Below are 23,046 nucleotides of genomic sequence, written 5' to 3' on the forward strand. Positions count from 1 at the left end.
AAGACCATAAAATTTTATGAGATTTATTTAAAATGGATGGCTAAACTCTTAATATCTTATGCCCAACTACTGTATATTAAAGACTAAGAAAAAACTTTTCTTTATTTTTATCATAGTTTCTGTAATGCCTTAGTTTTCTACACAGCCAAACCCTGCTATTTTTCTTCAATATGCATAGCAAAGGGGCATGGGGGCTCAGCAGTTAAGATGCTGGGTTGTCGGCTGGAAAGCCAGCAGCCCAGGTTCGAGACTCAACTGCCACACAATGCCTTTCTCGCCCCAGCTCCTGTCTATCTAACAGTTTGAAAGAATGCAAATGCAAGTAGATAAATAGGTACCACTTCGGTGGGAAGGTAAAAACACTCCATGACATCATGCTGGCCACATGACTGCAGAAATGTCTTTGGATAGCACTGGCTCAATGGCCTTGAAATGGAGATGAGTATTGCCCCCCCCCCATAGTCACAACCACTAGCGGAGTAAAAATCCTAAGGGACTCATTTACCTTTTCCTCCTAGGCATAGGAAAACATTCTTCAAAGATTTACAGTGAAGAATTACCTTTTGACTGATCATCAACCATTAGAAGAGATGTTTTGCTAAAGTTAACCTTTAAAAGTAAAGATGATTTACTTACTTTTAAAGCTGATCTTAAAGGAAAAAAGTACCATATGTTTAGAGTAAATGTATTCAACGATACACATCTTTCTGCTGTGGGCTTGATTCTTTTTCTGGTAATCACTACAGCTCCTATTGACCTAGCAGAAGACTCAAGAAATTAATTATTTTTCAATTCTGTGCCAAAGAATGCTTTAGCTAAAGTGGATGTTTTTTTAAAATATAAAATTAAATAAGAAAAAATGTGATAATACTATGTTTGTTCTAGTTTGTTGCCTGTCACTCCTTTCAGCTGTTCAAATATTATTCTTGTCTGAGAGGCATGAATCTGCTTCTGTCAAAACAGAATCTTTCTGGCATATTAGATACTGTAAATGAGTGTGATCAGCAGTGGTCATTTAATAAATAAAACATACATGAATTTCCTGACAGATCTTTGAAGACTGGGATGCCTTACTTGACCTGGATGCACATCACTTTGGAAGGGGTTGCATTCTGAAAATGGGTAGCAGAGAGACAAAGAAATCACAATACAAAAGCTAACACACAAAAGCTAAATCCAATTTAAATTAATTGGAATGGAATTTAGGGAAATACAGGAAATGCGTCCCAATCAGGGGTGAAATCCAGGAGGTTCTAACAGGTTCTGGAGAACCGGTAGCGGAAATTTTGAGTAGTTTGGAGAACAGGCAAATACCACCTCTGATTGGCCCGAGGGTGGGGTGGGATTGGAGATTTTGCAATCCTTCCCCCAGGAGGAGAGGGAATGGAGATTTTGCAGTATCCTTCCCCCAAGAGTGGAGGGAATGGAGATTTTGCAGTATCCTTCCCCCAAGAGTGGAGGGAATGGAGATTTTGCAATATGCTTCCCCTGCCACACCCACCAAACCACGCCCACAGAACCAGTAGGGAAAAAATTTGGATTTCACCCCAGTGCCAATGTGTTCTTCAGGGAAATGCAATCCTGATGTAACTTCCCCCTTTTGTCACCTGAATAATTATTTTTCAGCAGCAATTTGTGGGATTATGTGCTGCCTAATAATATGCTGTCTGCAGACTCCAGGATTTCCCTAATCCCTAAAAAGTTGCCTATGGATATCTTCCCCCAATTATGTTGAACTAGTTTGAAAATATATCCAATTTCTTGAGAGATTAGCAAGCTTGTCAGATATGGGGTGACTTTGGGGAAGGAGCGCTGAAGGTTGCTTGAACCCATCATTCACCTAAGGGACTATTGTCTACAAACACAAAGGGCTGGTTCCCACAACAAATGCCTTGAAAACCAAATTAATCACATTATGTCTAGTAGATACCAATCTTTATGAAATAGAGACAGATACAACTCTTTATGAAATAGCAAAAATCATATATGATTTAGTGCGTGTGTGTGTATGCACACATATATGAACATGTGAATTTATTTTTTTATTTATTTTATTTATTTGTCGAGTACGTATTAGATAATATATATATAAGTATAAGCATTAATTGAATACATAAAATGAATACAATTAAAGGGAACATTAGGACAGGGATGGTAGGCACGCTGGTGCTCTTATACACGCCCCTTACAGACCTCTTAGGAATGGGGTGAGGTCAACAGTAGACAGTCTTAGGTTAAAGTTTTGGGGGTTTGGGGATGAGACCACAGAGTCTGGTAGTGCATTCCAGGCATTGATCACTCTGTTACTGAAGTCGTATTTTCTGCAATCGAGTTTGGAGCAGTTCACTTTAAGTTTGTATCTATTGTGTGCTTGTGTATTGTTGTGGTTGAAGCTGAAGTAGTCATTGACAGGTAGGACATTGTAGCAGATGATTTTATGAGCTATGCTTAGGTCATACCGAAGGCGGCGTAGTTCTAAATTTTCTAAGCCCAAAATTTCAAGTCTGGTGGCATAAGGTATTTTGTTGCGAGCGGAGGAGTGGAGGACTCTTCTTGTGAAATATTTCTGGACACGTTCGATTGTATTAATGTCCGATATGCAGTGCAGGTTCCAGACAGATGAGCTGTATTCAAGAATTGGTCTAGCAAATGTTTTGTATGCTCTGGTTAGTAGTGTAATATTACCGGAGAAGAAGCTACGCAAGATTAGATTTACAAGCCTTAATGCCTTTTTGGCGATGTTGTTACAGTGGGCTTTGGCACTTAGATCATTTGATATGAGTACTCCAAGGTCCTTGTATATGTTCAAAACCATGATAAGTTTGAAGAAAGAAGCAAAGGGTGAGGTTGGGAGGATTTGCCCAACCTTGTCTATCTCACCTATGCTTAGTACTATGGAGTAGCATATATTTTCGAGATACCACTTCCTGCTCAGAAAAAACCCCAGAAAAAGCCAGGATGGAGCATTTGCATTACCTAGTTATCATGATCAATTTAAGCATGCTTGATTCAATTCATTTTTCTTGATTCAAACAACATACTTGAACCTTAAAATAACCACATGGAATAAGTTTGCACATTTTGGTAGGATAAAATGTGATCCCCTTGTTTGGAGTTCTGTGTAAATATAGTTACTAAATAAGTAACTAATGACATATAAAATATGTTAATGCAAAGAGCATTAGCAAATATTGAGGATTGCAGGTAGTCCTTAACTTAGAAAAAAATTCTTTTGCCAAGTGAATTTGCCCTAACTTGCAGTTACGGTTGTTAAATGAATCACTTGAGTTAGTAACACTGTTGTTGAGTGAACCTGGCTTCCTCCATTGACTTTGTTTGTCAAAAGGTCATAAAAGATGATCATATGATCCTGGGACACTGCAATTGTCATAAATATGAGTCAGTTGCCAGGCATCTGAATTTTGAACACGTAACCATGGCGATGCTTTGTGCCTAAGGCAGGACTAGAACTCACATTTTCCAGCTTTCCAGCTTGATGCCTTAACCACGACTCCAAACTGGGTTTCCATATTTAGATTTAGTGTCATGTTCACTAACTTTTGTTCATTTCTTTTGAGGATAATGTTAAGTGGCTGGTGATGATAGAAAATATGTTTTATTACCAAAAAGTATTTTAGAAATAGAGCTGTGCAGAGATATGGATGTTAAGGGCAAAACACGGAGCACAATTTATATTTAATTATTCAGACCATTTGTATCCTGCCAGCGTGACTCTTGGCATAATGCATGTACCTAGCACCTGTTGGGAATATCTTAAATCAGATTCCTCATTTTCAAACTGCAGAGGGGAGCTGCATAAACCCAGGAAAAGATGCAGCTGCTTTAATAGCTTGTTTAGAGCCGCTAAATAAATTCAGCCAAAATTTGCTGGCTGGGGAATTCTGGGAGCTGAAGTCCTCCAGGCTTAAAGTTGCCAAGATTGGAGACCCCTGGTTTAGGGTTTGACCCCTTTAATCACATTTGGCAATAAAACTCACTTAATGTGGTTTATTGTTAGTGATTCGGTGTATATCCCACCTTTCTGTCTACATCACTTTCAAGGGCAGATGTAAGAAATTGCATCAAAAGTCTATCCAGGCAGCCCATATCAGAGGATTCCTTTATATTGGCTGAATTTATTTAGTGGCTCTAAACAAGCTTAGGCTCATGCAGATCCCCCCTGCAGTTTGAAAATGAGGAGTCTGGATTTAAGATATTCCCAACAGGTGCTAGGTACACATGCATTAGGCTGGAGACCCCTGCCCTAAACGGGAACACAAACCCAGATGGAGATTTCATCAAAGCCAGCTAGGAAAGACAACAGATGGTGTGCCATTCATTCTTTCCCTTGGATTCTGTAACAACTGTTTCACTATTGTATGTCTGCTTCAGTGGGTCCAAGACAAGAGAGGGCCTTATGGCAGACATCCAACTTACACTCAGCAATTTGTGGAAGAGGGCCCTCAAATGCAATAGGAAAAGCCCACAATTTGTAGTTGTTGAACTAATGCAAACTTCTCCCTAGGTTGTCTAAACTTTACTCAACATTACTTCCCAACAGAACTGCTGACTGAAGTATAAAGGAGAGAAATCCCCTATTCTCTCTTGATTGACTGAAGTGCATAATGAAGCAAATAAAACCTTAGCAAATACGGTCCTGAACGAAAGAAGCAGCTGTGCTAGAGCTGTAGTTGTCCTGAAAGCTAAAGAAATGTCTGATCCCTCCTCCCCCTCCTTATTTTTACTTCCAGGATACTGAAGTACAGTCACTTACAGAAGTTTCATCCTCAGTGGCCTTAAATAACTTGAACAAGTAGAATAAGGGACGCCATTCAGTGGCAGAACAGGGCTGCCAATCAGTAGTGAAATCCAATTTTTTTTACTACCAGTTCTGTGGGTGTGGCTTGGTGGGTGTGGTGTGGCTTGGTGGGCGGGGGTTGGTGGGCATGGCAGGGGAAGGATATTGCAAAATCTCCATTCCCACCCCACTCCAGGGGAAGGATACTGCAAGATCTCCATTCCCACCTGACTCCAGGGGAAGGATATTGCAGCATCCTTCCCCCAGAGCGGGGTAGGAATGGAGATTTTGCAGTAGCCTTCCCCTGCCATGCCCACCAAGCCACACCCACCAAGCCACACCACGCCCACCAAGCCATACCCACAGAACTGGTAGCAAAAAAAATTGGATTTCACCACTGAAATCTCCATTCCGACGCCACTCTGGGGCCAGCCAGAAGTGGCATTTGCCAGTTCTCTGAACTTCTCAAAATTTCCGCTACCGGTTCTCCAGAACCTGTCAGAACCTGCTGGATTTTTTTTTTTTAATTTGATTTATATGCCGCCCTTCTCCGGAGACTCAGGGCGGCTTACAATGCATTAAGCAATAGCCTTCATACTTCTGTGTATTTATACAAAGTCAGCTTATTGCCCCCACAAACTGGGTCCTCATTTAACCTACCTTAGAAAGGATGGAAGGCTGAGTCAACCTTGAGCCTGGTAAGATTCGAAGCTGCAGTAATTGCAGGCAGCTGTGTTAATAACAGGGTGCTTTAAACCACTGTACTACCAAAGCTCTTCACCCCTGCTGCCAATGCTTTGCTATTTATTGCTCCAGTATCAAGCCAAACGCGTGGGGTTGCCCGCTGCGCCAGGCTACTCTTGAAGTTATTAGATGCTACTTTCCCAAATTCTAAATAAAGAATTAATCCACCCTGCATTATTCATCAGTCATTCTTTAATAGGAACATTAGGAAGGATGCTCCGGGGCAAATATACCAATCCATCTATCTAACAACGTTCCCTCATCCTTCCACTTTCCTGGCCTCTCCTTCCTCGTTCCTGGTCTTGTCTTGCCGTCTGGCCGCCACCAAGCCTGAACCCAAACACGCTTTGAATCCCCTCCGCTCTTCTTTCATCCATTAAAGAGAAACCCGCGGCCGCGTCTTTCCGCTAATCGGGGCTGTCGTCGCGTCGCCGGCGATCGATGGGAGGGGCGGTCTCTCTCCAGCTGGCGGCGGCGGCGGCGGCGGCAGGAGGGGAGGGAAGAAGCCCCGCCTTTTTCTTTGCCACGACTTTGATTGTTGTTGTTTTGCTTCGGCGGGAGTTGCGCAGCCAGGTCGGTGCGTTCTTCTCCTCCTCCGGCGCGAGTCAAAAGCGAGCGCCCGTCGCGTTTCCTCGGGCGGGCTGGTGCCGTTTGGGGATGGTGTGCGCTTGGCAACGCGGAGGGCTTTTGGGGAGCCGAGGCACCGCCGCGAACCACGGGGAGGCGGCGATGCTGGGATCCACCTTTCGTCGGGGCTAGTTTCCGAAAGCGGGTGGTCCCAAGCGGACCCACTGAGGCTCTCCGGCCGGCAATTGGGATGGACGCCTGGCGGGATTTTGCGCCTTTTGCAGGCTTCTGGGCCCTCGTCCCTCCCACTTGCTCCTTCCTCGCTTTTGCCTTCTGCCGGCTCTTTCTTTCCCCCCGTGTAACTAACTGCCTCTTCCCTCCTTTCTGTTGCTTTCTGTCTTGGCTTGGCTGCTCTCCTGGCAGGTCCCATTTGCTCTAATTCGGGCTACAAGAAGGCGGATGATGAGATGTCCGGGGCCACGTCCTCTGCAGACCAGGGAGAGGCAGCAGCTCGCACCATTTACTTGAATGAACCTCAGCAGAGCAAGTTCCACGACAACTGGGTCAGGTAAGAAAAGCCTGGGTCTCCACGGTTAGAGGCAGGGAAGGAGAGGAAGCTGGGTGAAACGTCCAGAGTGAGCCCAAAGTACCACCTGAACTTGATACCCAGACTTCCAAATACTCCAAAATGGAAAAGTTAGGCTTGGAGGCTAACTTTTGCTTAGCTGCAGGGGTAGAGGTGGGAAGGACAAGTCCTCCGTAGTCAAAAATGGATTGTTCATGAGTTTGACTGGACAGCCTTGTTTCATCTCTGCCTAGAAATTGCCACCCGCTTTTTGCTAGTTTCATGTTATAAGGCATAAAACTGCAACAGAACTGAACATAATTTACCCTCATGCACTGTGCAAACCCTGCTCGTATTAAGTTGGTGTGTCCCTTTAATTCTGGAAAGAATAGAATAGAGTAGAATTTTTTATTGGCCAAGTGTGATTGGACACACAAGGAATTTGTCTTGCTGCATATGCTCTCAGTGTACATAAAAGAAAAGATACGTTCATCAAGAAAGATGGACTTAGAGACTAAACTATGGCTAAAGAAATCCTGGAAACACAAACTTAAGGCACCAGATTTAGTGAGTCCCACTCTTCTAAATTTCAAAGGAAAGAAAGATCTATAAGGTCTTCTAGAGAGTATATTCAGTTATCTTTTTAAAAAAAGAAACGGAGTGATTTATATTTGTGCCTTGGTCAAACAGAAGTGTTGAAGCTTGTGGTGTCCACTCCACACCAGAATGATTTGTTGTTTTAATTATTCAGTAGCTGTTAGCAAGAATGATGTCCAAGTTTCTCTGAGCGGTGAAATAATCATATAAGGAAGTAGGTATGAAGCAGTAGGAAACCAGGATCTCCTGATCAGACTGAGAAAAAGAGTGAAAGTCAAAAGGCAAGTGATGGCTAATAGGCTGTTATTTACAATAGAAGAAAATATTTTTAGCTTAAGGTTGAACTGTGGGGTCCTTGGTGCTTTCTGAGTTTGGTAGTTTTCTTGAGAAGTTTCATTACCAAACTAGGTAATACCATCACTAAGGCACAATAGTGAGAGATCAGTTACTCCTGATTGTACAGCGACTCTACTCAGAATGAGGAGATAAGCTAATAACGGACAGCATTGTTGGGCAGGAGGCTAAATATGGATATGTGTAAAAGGAGTTGCAAATTGACCATATCTTATTTGCTCTCTAAATGGGAAAAAACTAAATCATGCATATTAATTCAATATGCATAAGGCATCATGTTTTTGCAAAGAGGGAATGACAGTTTTTGTCAGTTGTTGTCTACATTCTGTGTCTGTCAGTTGTTGTCTATATTCTGTGTTTGACAGTTGGTTGCTAGGTTATATGCTATGCTTAACCATGGCCTGCTTCAACAAGTTCGTTGAATGAGCCTTGCTCAGTATGGTTTATACCAAGCCAAAACTAAAGAAGAAAAACACATTAACAGTGCATTTTGTGAACTCGGCCAGCGACTCTCCCAGTTCTTTTCATTTCCTGAAACCTGATCCTTTTATTCTGACATGGCCAAGGATTGAATTTGTGTGAGATGTGTATTTAGGCAAATATCAATGAATGTCTTTTGATACACCACTGATGTGGAAAGTCAAACAGAAACCTGAAATACTGCTTTATACGACACTGGTTCAGATATGTGACTTTTAAATTTTCTTATAATGTGGAACACAACAATAACAGCTTATTGTTGGTCTTTATTAAAATTGTGATTCGGTAACGATGCATGAATCGAGGTACTAATTAGCAGCAGTTCTCCAGAGTTTCAAACCAGCATATCCAAGTTCATGTCCAAATCTGCCTCTTTCTACCTATACTTTGTCATTAAAGGAGAGAATTCCAGACTCTTGTCAGTGCATGTGTTATTTGAGTGAAGCCAGTGAATGGAGCTTTGAGAGGGTTAAAATTGGAACCATTCCCACTTTATTACTCTTTTTAGTAATACATATTTAATTAATAATTCTGTGTGTGAGAGACAAAAGGATAAATTGTACTTTGGATAGCACATGTTAAAAATCCCATCAAAGCAATTGAAAGGATTACATTATTAAACCTTTGACAAGATTTTGGTCAAGAAGGTTATTGCATTTTGTCAGGACTGTAGCATCCGTTTAAACAAACAGTGATAAAGTGGCTGAAATGATTTATCCAGTTCTGTAAGGCATCTTTAATGCAGGATGATTGCTCGTTGGCATCGGCTGGAAGAATCTTAAGTAACGGAGAACATATTAAAATAATATGGTGATGTGAATATCTCAAGAGGTACAGACTAGAAAATGATGAGAAAAACATACTAGAAAATATTGCAACAGGAATTTTGGCTACTCCCTACCTTGTACCTTTCCTTGAATGTCCCATTCCGCCTCCCCATTCAAACATTCTGTGGACGCAGAAGATCTACTTTTGATCAGTGGATTAAGTTTTGTTGAATGAAAGTCCCTATTCAAGCTCCCTGCTAAGACATTAGACAGGCTTTCTTTCCTCAAGACTCACCAAAATGCTCGCTTTTCACATGCCCATTTGCTTCTTATCTAAAAATATCTGTGGAACATTTGCTCCCTGCCCTTGTCATGTATTTTCCTTGAAACATATTGCTTTGTTCTTCAGCAGAAATGATCCCAAAGTGATTGCTAGAATAATAAAAAGGAGAGGCTCTTTGCCTAACAAATATAACTCTGAAGAAGACAAAAGACTGGCAGTAGCTGGCACTCGGAAGAGAAGTATAGCTGGGCCTTTCAGAATTTTCCTCAAGCACTTTGAGATCATCAGGTTGGGAAGGCTGCTATAGAGTTATCTGGATGTCAGCATTACTAGATTAAAAGGGACCTGCTTTCAAATAGAGATATGAATAGAATTGCTGTGTTGGCCATTCCTTTCCATCCAGTTGCAAGTTCTGCAAAAGTCTGCTGCTTGCATCACAATGTGTGATATACCTTTCATTCTGCCACAGATAGTTGAACCATGGGGAAAATAGATAAAACCCCTCAAATTCGACAAACCCAAATTCACTTTTTAAACTTTTATCCTATGACGCATGACTTCACCAGAACTTCAGTCCTATGCATCAGTTGAATTAAAACTGATCTCTGAGGAAACCTATACAAGATTGCAGTGTCGTTGTATTCATTTATTCTGAAAAAAATATAGGTTACGCTTCAGAGGTTGGAAAAAGTTCCGCAGTTGCTTAATTGTAGAAATGTAAATTAAGAGCTCTAATAGCTCAGTAGCCTGCTAAGACCTAGAAAATGCAGGTCTGAGTCCACTCTGTATTATGGAAGTCCATTGTGCTTTGGGGCCAATCCTTTTCTCTCTCAGCCTACCATACCTTGCAAGGTGATTATTATGGGAAAAATTGAAGAAAGGAGTGCTCTGTGTATCACTTTGAGCTCCTGGCAGAAAGATGAGATAAAAATGTAATGCACCAATAAATTGCTTATCTTCGGGTAGATTATCCATTGTGTAAGTAGCATTCTAACCCAATTTCTCTGTGCATTTTAGATTATTTTTTTCTTAGGTTTTTAAAAATACATCAGCATCTTGACTTTTACTTTTTTCTTGTGATTTGCTGAGTTTCAATTTTACTCTTATCAGTTTTTGAATACTAAAAGGCTGTTTGTGAAGTGAGGTGTATCATAACATAGCAGCATTTGGTGCTGTCAAAATGCATTTCAGGATGCCTGCTTGGGGAATATATTTTGATTTTTATAGCTTCAGCAATCTGTGTGGTCTCCTTAGGTGTATAAAGAATGGCAAAGTATAACTTTTTCCAGGCAAAGTCTGTTCACTGATTTGACCCTAAATCATCAGTCTTCAAGCCCAGAATGATGGCCCCAAGTTTGATTAGCGTAAATTAACTGCATTTAAAAAGTGGCATGTTGGTTTAGGAGTGAAATCAAAGGGGAAAGTTCTTGATTTAGGGTATTGTTTCTTATGTTCATGCTTCAGAAACCTTGTCTAGCTTAAATGAGATGGAGAAAGAGGTGGTGGAGATGGTATAAGAAAACTATGAAGTCCAGGGTCCTGAAATATATTCATGATAACAATTTATACAAGGCATCCATGTATACTTTCCACTCACTGCTGCTTAAAAAAAAAGCAAGAGTTATAAGGTTCATCTGTAGCTGGGAGGAAATGCAATATATTCCCTATGTTGCATCATCAGTTCTGCATTACACACTATTGGCATGCTAGGAAAAAAGTGAGATTTACCTGACCAAGGCTAGACTGGATCACTGGCATTATGCAGTGTTTTTTAGCTTTAAGATATGTGGACTTCAACTCCCACTAAAGTACTGAAAGTCGTTACACAATTTAAAGTTGCTGCAATTAAGAAATATTTATATATATATATTTGGGGAGCATCCAGACCTCAAAGGATAGAGCTCTCTAACATCTCTAAGGGAGAGAGCTGAAACAATGCTTCTTAGCTTGATTGCATATGGGCAGATTCTATTTGAAGAAGAACGCCCAGTGGTGGGTTCCTCCCGGTTTGGCCCGGTTCTCCCGAGCCGGTAGCGGTGACGATATGATGTCACTGAACTGGTTCTGCTCCCCGCGTCCCCCCGCCCCCCCGCATTATTCTTACCTTTTATTTGGCCCCACCCCCAATCTATTGCTGCCTTCTGAGTCCCAGCTGATGGCTAGAGGGAAAAAAAATGTTTAAATTCTTGCTGCAGGGCTTCAAAGGGCCGGCCTACAGCTGATCAGTGTTAAAACAAAACAAATGAGTAGACCAGTGCCTGCAAAAATACATGAGTAGATCAGTGCCTGCAAAAATAAATGGGTAGATCAGTGCCTGCAAAAATACATGAGTAGATCAGTACCTGTAAAAATAAATGGGTAGACCAGTGCCTGCAAAAAATAAATGGGTAGATCGGTACAGCTCTGCAAGCAGTTAAAAGCCTGGTAGACCAGTACCTCTGCTAAATCCCAAATAATTGTCACATGACCATCAAGCCACGCCCACAAAATAAGCCACGCCCACAGAACTGGTAGTAAAAAAATTTAGAACCCACCCCTGAGAATGCCCCATGAACCCAAACTATCCAGAAGTTTAAAAAGCAAGCTCAGCACTTTGAATTGCATTTGGAAACATACTGGCAACCAGGGAATCACAAACAATACTTGAGGTACCCCCAAGTAGAATACATTGCTAATCCCAATCTCAGAGTAAAAACAGCATGATGAACTGACACATGTCAGCAAAATCTTTCCTAACCACATTCTCCATCTATGTCTTCCCTTCAAGGTAGACCAAACTAGGAAACTAGCGACACATGAGTGAGTGCTATTTTTATTGTAAAACTACAGTAGCAGAATCTTGCAGAGTCTCAGGGTATGTCCCCACTCCTTCCCTTTATTTTTGTGTGAACTAGGGAGGGTCTTGTCTGATGCCATTATTCATGTTACTTTTTTGGCCTGGACTCAGATCTCTTTTATCTGATCATTGCCTTGGTGGCGGCTCTTCCTTTTGTCCTTCAAGCACATTTCCTATGCTCTGTAAAACCTGCTAAATAAGTGAAAACCACAAATCCAAGGGAATTTTCTTCTTTTATGAGCCAGTTTAGGAGTCATTGCCAAACTTCTTAGTTTCTGAACAATAATGATACCTTGCTAGGATTCCATTTCAACTTCTTTCAACCCATGTATCTCTTTCTGCCCCCATATAGCAATAACAGTAGTACTTAGATTTATATACTGCCCCATAGTACTTTACAGCACTCTCTGGGCGGTTTGCAGTGTCAGCATATTGCCCCCAACAATCTGGCTCCTCAATTTACAGACCTTGGAAGGATGGAAGGTTGAGTCGACCTTGAGCCCCATCAGGACCAGGGTGGATTTGATTTAAATCGAATTGATTTAAATCACGATTTAAATCACGATTTAAATCATGATTTAAATCACGATTTAAATCACTAGTAAAAAGGCTTGATTTAAATCAACTCGATTTAAATCATAATTTTTAAAGAGCAACTGTCATCTCTGCTACTCCTTTGACCCACTGTTGACTCACCGATAGTCCCAGTGTTGCAGAATATGCAGCCTCATGCTACATAAGCTCCATTTCATGCTGAATAAACTAAATTATTTATGTATCTTAAATAGAAAACTATCTTACGATAGATTTTTATCCCCAAAGTTTTTTATTAAAATAAATTCGATAAAAATCAAAAAATCCGATTTAAATAAAAAAAATCTGATTTTTTTTTGATTTTTTTAAAAATATCATTGATTTTTATCCACCCTGATCAGGACTGAACTCCAGATTATGGGCAGAGTTAGTCTGCAATACTGCATTCTAACCACTGCGCCACCTGGGATACAAAGGAAGTCCATTATATCTTCTTCGCAGGGATATATTACCAGGTAACATAAGGATCCTGAACAAATGAAAGTCTCACCTAGCATTTTTACATAGTTGGTTAACAACATGAGAAAAAGAACAAATCTCTGTGACACCCTGGACATAAGTAGTCACGGTTATACTTGAAATCTCTGTGAATTTGTATTCAGATGTATCCTGGGAATGTCAGAATGGCTAAAGGAATGCTAATTATGTTGCATCTGAAAATGAAAAAGAGGTATACTGTCTGTGTGTGAGACAGATGGCAGATACAGAGAAATGGATGAATGTTACATGTTAAACTGTAATTTTGAATTGGATCATTACTTTCATGCAGTAAATAGCAAAGCATTAAAAAAATGAGGCTAAATAACCTAATGGCATAATAATTAAAAAATATAAGTATTTGAACATTAATGGCTTTTAAAAGTGGTTTTGCAGCACTTAGATGGGTTTATACTTTATACGAAACAAGACTTTGTTTTTAATATGTGATACTGTTTAAAGCATGATTGTCTGGGTTATGCACAATGTCTGGAACCAAAATCAAGCAAACTACATTATTGTTTAGAGCAGTCTGTAAACTTAATTCTGGGTAACTTGAACTAAATTATCATTTCTTGTATAGTCAGCTTCACATGGCCTTTTTGAGAATTATTTATTTATTTATTTATTTAATTTGTATACCGCCCTTCTCCCAGAAGGGACTCAGGGTGGTGAACAGCCAAAATTAAAAAACATACAAATACAAAGGTTAAGATAATTAAAAAGAATTAAATCACTGGCTTCCCAATTTAAAACCCCCAAATCCATAAAATTTAATATCCCAATTAAAAACCATTTAGGCTAGGCCGGCTTGATGGAATAAAAACGTCTTCAGGGCTTTACGGAAGGTCCGGAGGTCCGGGATCAATCGTATTCCAGGAGGCAGCTCATTCCACAGGGCGGGTGCCCCCACAGAGAAGGCTCTCCCCCTGGGGGCCGCCAGCCGACATTGCCTGACCGACGGCACCCTGAGGAGGCCCTCTCTGTGAGAGCGTATTGGCTGGTGGGAGGTTATCGGTAGCAGCAGGCGGTCTCGCAAATACCCTGGCCCTAAGCCATGGAGCGTTTTAAAGATGAGAACCAACACCTTAAAGCGCACCCGGAAGACCACCGGGAGCCAATGCAGCTCGCGCAGGAGAGGTGTTACATGGGAGCGCCATGTCGCTCCCATAATCACCCACGCGGCCGCATTCTTCACCAGCTGGAGCCTCCGGGTGCTCCTCAGGGGGAGCCCCATGTAGAGAGCATTGCAGTAGTCCAGGCGTGACGTGGCCAAGGCATGAGTGACTGTGCACAAGGAGTCCCGATCCAGAAAGGGGCGCAACTGGCGTATCAGGCGAACCTGATAAAAAGCCCCCCTGGCCACGGCCGTCATATGCTCTTCTAAAGACAGCCGTGTGTCCAGGAGGACGCCCAAGTTGCGAGCCCCCTCTGTGGGGGTCAGTGACTCACCCCCAATAGCCAGCGATGGCACCAGCTGGCTATACCGGGACGCCGGCATCCACAGCCACTCGGTCTTGGAAGGGTTGAGCCAAAGCCTGTTCCTCCCCATCCAGACCGCAGGGCCTCCAGACACTGGGACATCACTTCGAGGGCATCATTGGGGTGATCTGGGGTGGAGATGTACAGTTGAGTGTCATCAGCGTACAGATGGCATCGCACCCCAAAACCACGGATGATCTCACCCAGCGGCTTCACATAAATGTTGAACAGGAGCGGCGAGAGGACCGACCCTTGCGGCACCCCGCAAGCAAGGCGCCTCGAGGTCGACCTCTGCCCCCCTGCCAACACAGACTGCGACCGGTCAGAGAGATAGGAGGAGAACCACTGCAACACGGTGCCTCCCACCCCCAATCCCTCCAGCCGGCGCAGCATGATACCATGGTCAATGGTATCAAAAGCCTCTGAGAGGTCTAACAGGACCAGAACAGAGGAACAACCCCTGTCCCAAGCCCTCCAGAGATCATCCACCAATGCGACCAATGCCGTCTCCGTGCTGTACCCAGGCCTGAAGCCGGACTGGCACGGATCTAGATAGACGGTTTCATCCAGGTACTGTGGGAGCTGTCGCGCAACCACACTCTCCATTGCCTTCAGACTATCCTGAGTTTATTAGAATATAATAAATAGCTTTGGTAATTCTATGAAATAAAGAAAAATAGTTCACAATCAAAGCCCAAGTAAACAAATTAAACATATCTGCTAGCCATCAGAATTTATTATAATTAATATCTAACCATACACAAAAATACCGTAGTTTTATTTTTTTATCATGCTTCTCTTCCTTCCTTTCTTTTCTATGCTAAAAAGACCCAAACATTCTGTTCCTTTGAATTATTTAGTTGATCATTTTAGAGCTCTAAGTTACAGTAAGTCTTTCATACACAATTATTTTGGCAGCATTATGTACTTTTATGTCTCAAAAAGATGCTGCTTCTTTAATGATCACAGTCTTTGAAATACCATATATATTGTAACTCTTAAAGAAATCTCATGAAAGCCTGAGAAACAGAGATATACCTTTAAATTCTAAGAGAGAATTACTGTTCTCACGTATGAGATCATTTTGAATCATTTTATTTATTTATTTATTTTATTTTATTTTATTTATTTATTTTATTTGATTTCTATACCGCCCTACTCCCGAAGGACTCAGGGCGGTGCACAGCCAAACAATAAAACACATACATACAAAATTTAAAAGTAGAATAAAATCAAATTAAATAATTTTGGCCCCGACAAATTTAAAACCCCAAACTTTTAAAACCAATTTAAAATTGAATGTATAAAATACTAAAAGATATTTAAAAATTAAAAATCTTTTATAAAAGAGGGAGAAAATTAGGCCAGGCCCGCCTGGTGAAATAGTAAGGTCTTTAAAGTGCAGCGGAAGGTGCGCAGATCCGGGATCCTCCGTATCTCTGGGGGGAGCTCGTTCCAGATAGTAGGTGCCCCCACAGAGAAGGCTCTCCCCCTGGGGGCCGCCAGTCGGCATTGTTTGGCTGACGGCACCCGGAGGAGCCCCTCTCTATGGGAGCGTACCGGCCGGTGGGAGGCTATTGGTGGTAGTAGGCGGTCCTGCAAGTACCCAGGTCCTAAGCCATGGAGCGCTTTAAAGGTGGTAACCAAAACCTTGAAGCGCACCCGGAAGACCACCGGGAGCCAGTGCAGCTCGCGCAGGAGGGGTGTTACATGGGAACGCCATGTCGTTCCCATTACCACCCGCGCGGCCGCACTCTGCGCCAGTTGGAGCCTCCAGGTGCTCCTCAAGGGGAGCCCCATGTAGAGAGCGTTGCAATAGTTCAGGCGGGAGGTGACAAGGGCATGAGTGACCATGCGTAACAAGTCCCGATCCAGAAAGGGACGCAACTGGTGAATCAGGCAAACCTGATGAAAAATCCTCCTGGTCACGGCTGTCAAGTGCTCTTCTAAAGACAGCCGTGAATCCAGGAGGACGCCCAAGTTGCGAGCCCTCTCCGTGGGGGCCAATGATTCGCCCCCAATAGTCAGCGATGGCGCCAGCTGACTATATCGGGACGTCGAAAACCACAGCCACTCGGTCTTGGATGGGTTGAGCCTGAGCCTGTTCCTCCCCATCCAGATCCGTACGGCCTCCAGGCACCAGGATATCATTTCAAGGGCATCGTTGGGGTGATCCGGGGTGGAGATGTACAGCTGGGTATCATCAGCGTACTGATGGTACTCCACCCCGAAACCACGGATGATCTCGCCCAGCGGCTTCACATAAATGTTGAACAGGAGAGGTGAGAGGACCGACCCTTGCAGCACCCCACATATGAGGGGCCTCGGGGTCGACCTCTGTCCCCCTGTCAACACAGACTGCGACCGGTCAGAGAGAAAGGAGGAGAACCACCGCAACACAGTGCCTCCCACCCCTATTTTGAAGTATCCATAGGCTACTCTGCTAAGTAGTGATGAGTAAATTTTAACTGTTTTGGCAATTTGGCTTCAACCCTGAGTAGCACTCTGGACAGGCAAATGGGGAAGTCAAACCAATTCACTTTTTTTCACCCTATTTTCCATAGGCGTCTGATTGGCCATAATGAAAACAAAAAGTTGGAGAAGACACACATATTTAGTGAGTCTAATTCATTATATTAACAATAAGTAGATAAATAAATTCAGCAAGATGTTTCATTATCCATCTAGCAAAATGATATATGGAACCTTTATTTGATTTAGAAAGTCTATTTGAACTGTTGCAATCAACAGTTACCATCCTCCCTTTATTATATATGTTTAATGATTTGAATATGTTTTCATTGCCTTTTAGGTGTATGTTTCATGTGTACTTCCTACCACCTGGAGAAATTCTCATTATAAGCAGGTTGTAAACTCAGCTAAGATGCCAAACTCTTTATTTATCCTTCTGTATGGATATTTTCTTAACGTTATTTGTTATCTTGGGCTTTCTGGATTTCCATGCAGAATGCTTTCACTGTATATGTTGTTGAAGATAGTCATTTCTGACCATGGATGAGACAGGTCAATGGCAGCCGTGCTTAGTCATCCCCACTCAAGTGGCTTTCCTTTGGTAGGCTGGAGCTTTGTAGCCAGGATGTTGTCTAGTGGAGACCATCACTTACTTGTAAATGTCAGCTTTGTTGGGGGAAGAAAACACGTTTGCGCCATCAATTCTCTCTCTCTAAATCAGGGGTCGGCAACCTTAAACACTCAAAGAGCCACAAAGGTCCTAACCAGAAGCCCCCGTTCAATTTTGGAGCCAACCGGAAGTTCGGTTCCCCCATCATGGTCTCCTCCTAGCGCGGTGTCCTTTTTTTCTCTGCTGACCAGAAGTCTGGTTCCCCCATCAAAGAGTGTCCTCCTAGCGCAACATCCTTTTTCCTCTACCTGTCCTAACCGAAAGCCCTATCAATTGTGGAGCTGACCAGCAACAGAGAGCTGCAGCAGAGGGATGAAAGAGCCACATGTGGCTCCAGAGCCGTGGGTTGCTGACCCCTGCTCTAAATAGTTCGCTCTTTCTGTGTTAGTAGAAAAGAATATAGAAGGGCAGGCGGGCGGGAGTCTCCTGACTGAAACCACTGCTAGTACTTACATGTAACTGTGCTACTTCAATACTATTGCAAGCTGAACAAAATCACATACACTTGATAAGTCCAAAGTATTTTATTGGAATGCGGGGCACCCCATGATGTTACAAAACTAGTTTTCTTATGTGGCATGTGAAACAGGGATTAGTGGAACAAAGTGACTAATCTTATTATGCAGAAACAAAACAAATCAAGGAGTGTACTTTTTCTTTTGGGGAAAATTTGGCTTCAGTGGCTAGGATTTCTGGGAAGTTTAACTTCAATGCATCTGGCTTTTTTAGGTTGGGCAAATTTTACTTAACAATTAAAAAAAACTGAATTTGCCTTTTATGCATTGTTTTTAATAATGGTAATAGCATCAGAGGTAATTGCAGTTATTGGATCTAATGCTTTTTCATATGGAAAAGAACCTGACTGGCTTTACCCATTCGCAAATTCATTATTTTTAACTTTTGTTTTGAAACAAGCAGTAATGTTTACATTGTTGTGCTAAGGAATGAATTTATGACAACTCATTATTTGCAAGTTAAGCTTGCAAGATTTATGCCATGGTTTAGCGAAGCAATGAATCAAGTCATTGGCTTATTGATGGAATCTTCAACATGAATGTTGCATGAGAAATGTGAAACTAAATCCAGTACATTTGTCTACTTGTCTGTGTAACCATTTGTAGAAACAGAAGTCTCACAATTGCTGTTGCATCATTCTGTGAACTTTTGCATTGTGGTACATAACCTTAGTTTTTTTCTACTTGTGATTTTTGGTTCCAGTCTTAGGTGCCTTGCTAATTTATTTGAATGTAAGTCCTTTCAGTGTAAAACTACTTTAAATTCATTGTAAATTCCTGGCCAAAGCTTTTTGTGCTCTCATAATTACTGGCCTGAGAACTGATCTGATATCCTAGAGTCTTAGCATTGTTAATCATTTGCCAATGGCAAAGGCATCTGCAGAATCTGGTGGTTTCATTCAAATGAGGAAACAAGTATTGTGATGTATGCTCAGTTCTTTTTGTTCATTCATATGACATCATAAAATAAGTGGTGAAATCTGTGCCTGTTTTGTCATTTTTGTCCTCTTGCTCTGCTTACACCCAATAGCCTTCAATCTTCAGAAGCCAGTAGATATATCAGGTTCCTTTCGTATCCCTCAAAATCTCACTGGAGTGTCAACATACTGTTCTTCTAAAAAGATATGTATACGAAGCATTGTTAAGAGAATTAAAATGGAATCCTGAAAATGAAGGAAAGATGATCTTGATAAAAAATTTAAAAGATTAAAAAGCCTTGCTTCCTCTTTTAGTGCTGTGAAATTTAGGAAAATGCATACTTAGGGAAGGTTGCAAATGATGATCATGTGATTTCAAATGCAAATTGGTTGCTAAGCATTCAGATTGTAATTATATGACCACAGGGGCTGAGACTTCCGGAACCCCAAGGACCAGTTATAAGCAGCAGTTGTTCAGCACTGTTATAACTTTGAATGATCATTGAATGAATAATTATAAGTTAAGGACTATTTGTAATAATTCAAGTATTGCATTGCTATTAGGGAGACCAAGATTGAAGTCCCTACTTGGCTGTAGAGCTAGTAGATGACTTTAACCAAGGCAGTTTTTACTGTTTTGGGATGGATAATAATGAGGGGTTGTTATGTTCTGCTTTTGAGTTGGTTTTGGGAAAGGCAGGATAGAAATGTAAGAAATAACTAAATACATTTCTGTGTTTATATGTTGGATTTTTATACAATTTTGTCCAGTTGTTCCACAACTCTGAAGTGAACCTGGCTGAAGAAAAGGTCTGCAAGAAAACAAGCAAGCTCAGAGAGCACCAAAGACCCTTCAGTCTTGACATTGTTAAATTATTTGCAAACTGGCATTAGTTAGACTGAATATTTTAGTTTGCTTTGACTATGGTTTAACAAACAAACCACGGCCTGAGGCACCTACAGTAATGACCAAAATTGTGGAAACCTTTTGGGAAAAGTGTATTTTTGAGGTTTGATGGCTAATAACACCACCTTTTTTTCTTGAGTTTCAAGATAATCATATTCCACTGCTGGAATGGCCTGGGAATAGCCCAGACCTTAACCCAATTGAAAATCTATGGAGCCGACTAAAGAAATGTGTTAGTCAGAAGCAACCGAGCAATAAAACCCAGTTAATAGAAGCAATCATTCAATCTTGGTTTCACATTAAAGCAGCTGCAGAACTAAAAGACTTGGTTCACTCCATGGGAAGACATTGTAAGGCTGTAATTCATGCTAAAGGTTACCCAACTATTAACTGACATGGTGATAATTTTTGAATATCTCATTTTTTTCTATGGTGATAATTTTTATATATCTTGTTTTTTCTATGTGTTTCACTTTTCTTCTTTATACTGTAACTGCTATTCTAATAGCAAATCATTCATAAAGGTTATTGCATTACATTCTTGATTAAATTATCTTTCCATTGATATATAATTTTATGGTACTACTCCCCCAAAAAATGGTGTTATTAGCTAGTTTTAGAAAATACTCTTTCCCCAAAAGGTTTCCACAATTTTGGCCACTACTGTATAAGCCAAAAGTTTAGAAAAGCAGTGATGATTCACACATACTAAGCCAAACTATAATTGTTGTGTAATACAGTGTATGAATCCAGTAATTGTTTTACATTTGCTCTGTTGTGTTTGAAAGAAAGTTAAAGGTTGACTCAGCCTTCCATCCTTTCTAAGGTAGGTAAATTGAGGACCCAGTTTGTGGGGGCAATAAGCTGACTTTGTATAAATATACCAAAGGATGAAGGCTATTGCTGAGCACATTGTAAGCCACCCTGAGTCTCCGGAGAAGGGTGGCATATAAATCAAATTAAAAAAAAAATGTCTTAGATATCTTTTAGTTCATCTCCAGTCTTTATCTGATAACATTGCTAAATCCTGAAATCATTACTTTGTTGCTTAGGGCTTTTTTCAGTGGGAAAATAGATGCCATGTCAATTTTCATATAATTTCCTATGAAGGATTTTTAAATTGTTATCACTGCATGCCAAAGTTTTTTTCAAAAAAAGCTTTGCAAGCATTGCCCTTGGATAGAAGTAATTAAGTTCAGCATAGGAAAATAGTTTTAAAATGACATTTTTATTGCTTAGGTTTTTTATTCCATTACAGAACCATTCTATTTATTGTCTTAAATTAACATTCGTAAATTGAAATTCAGAGATTGATTTTTCACAAAATTGCTTTGTATACTGTTCAATGCACTTGCCCTCCTTATTAAAATGCATTCTTAGAATGTAGAGCTGGCTGTTTTTTTTAAAAAATATATCTTCTACCTTTTCCCCCCTTCATTTCACTGTAATTTGTCTTGGAATTGATATTTGCTTTCTTCAGTTTGAGATGCCCAAAGAAATGTCATGGGAATTTTTTCCAGCCAGCAGGGCAAGCTCATGTAAATTAGCTGGTATTATATATTATGTTTTAGTTTAGCATCTTGTGTGCCTAATCGATTGCAGTTTGTTTACTAAACAGTGATTGAAATACAGATGTTCTTTTCATTTGCTCACTGAATTGAAATTCTTACATATTGTCAAAATGAAAAAAATGGACTTGGATGGAAAAATTCTAGAATGGATCTGGGCAAAGGCAGTTAAATTTAAGCAAAAATAAATGGGAAGCTAGCAAGCTGAAAAACAATTCGCCAATATCCAGCTTACCCTTATTTCCAAGAATACAAAAGCTCCATAGCCATTCTTTACAAAAAAAGGTGGTTAAAACTTGCGGATTCTATGAATGATAGGCCTTCCTTTCTTGTTCACTTGCACTCTCAGGCTGGAAACCTTTAGGTATTAATCTGGGCTTTGTACTAGAAAATCTTGAGGCTTCTAGAATGAGGCAGCTCATTTTAACAGCTAAGTGCATTGCATTGTAGTCATGAAAGTGCAAGATCTGTGAAATCAAATCCTGGTAAAAGATTGAAAGTGGTCATATATTGCCTCCTTATGGTAAGCAGTGAACAGAACCATTATATTACAAAGCCTGTAGAACCTAGTTTCTGGAATTCTTTCCAGGCCCATCAAAATAACTTCCTTCTAGGTCACATGGGAGGGAGGATTTCAAATGGAGAGAGGAAGACTCTGGTACTCTGCTCTGGGCTATGTGATCAGGAAAACAGAGATTGGTGGCTTTTGTTGTCTTCTGCACCAAATTTTGTACCCTTATATTCCAGTTTTGGAGAGCTATTCTACTGAGGAACAGATAAAATCTTAAGTCATTTCACTTATTTTTTTTCAACATTCCTTTGGTTGGAAAAAATACTAATGGTGGAAGCTGCAATTCAGTGCTTGCTTTTGTGATCATCTGACCAGAAAAAAAGTTTTAAAAATGTGTTTTCTAGAGTGGGGGAACCAAACTTGCTATGTTCCTCTGGCTATTTGTCTCATAATAACAATTTGGTTGAAACTTAAAATGTGCCCTCAGGGCTGTTCTTACATTACCATACATTGTTTAACTGACAGGATTGAGGAGAGAGTTGGCTTTGTTTTCTGGGATATAGTATTTTAATAAATGCAAGGAATATGTGCTTCTGTCTGGAGACACATTAAAAAGTACCAAAGTGTCATTGTGTTGCACAGCACTTTTGTATGATTAAAGAGACATTAAACAGTACCAGTCATTGGCAAATAAGGTTTGCTTGACAGTTGATCCAGAAATATGTGACAAATTAAATCCAAACAACTATATTGCCAGATGAGCAGCAGAATAGCAAAAGCCCAACTGTTCCTACTAGAAGTTGCAGTTGACGGGTAGGGAGAATGACAATAGAAACCTGTTTCCTAGCTACCGAGCAAGCCTTCCAGCACCTGTTCTTTCTTCGCGTGCAAAGCGTGTGCGTGAAGTGAACCGGTGGTAACACCGGTTGAAACCCATCACTG

The 23,046-nt window shown here is 41.0% G+C and overlaps 1 protein-coding gene across 2 annotated transcripts in view; it reads left to right on the top strand.

The window, feature by feature from the left end:
- The first annotated feature begins 6,540 nt into the window (after positions 1 to 6,540).
- ATP8A2 (ATPase phospholipid transporting 8A2) overlaps positions 6,541 to 23,046 on the top strand; it is a 352,855-nt gene continuing 336,349 nt past the window's right edge. Inside the window, exon 1 of one of the 2 annotated variants that reach the window (XM_070943899.1) lies at positions 6,541 to 6,677. In XM_070943899.1, the coding sequence (XP_070800000.1) occupies positions 6,577 to 6,677 (101 nt within the window). In that variant the 5' untranslated portion in view covers positions 6,541 to 6,576. The remainder of the gene's footprint in view (positions 6,678 to 23,046) is intronic. The other variant, XM_070943898.1, reaches the window with a different exon arrangement.

The sequence above is a fragment of the Pituophis catenifer genome, unplaced genomic scaffold (genome assembly GCF_029215685.1).
Source record: "Pituophis catenifer annectens isolate HBS135680 unplaced genomic scaffold, rPitCat1.0.hap2 SCAF_4, whole genome shotgun sequence".
NCBI lineage: Eukaryota > Metazoa > Chordata > Lepidosauria > Squamata > Colubridae > Pituophis > Pituophis catenifer.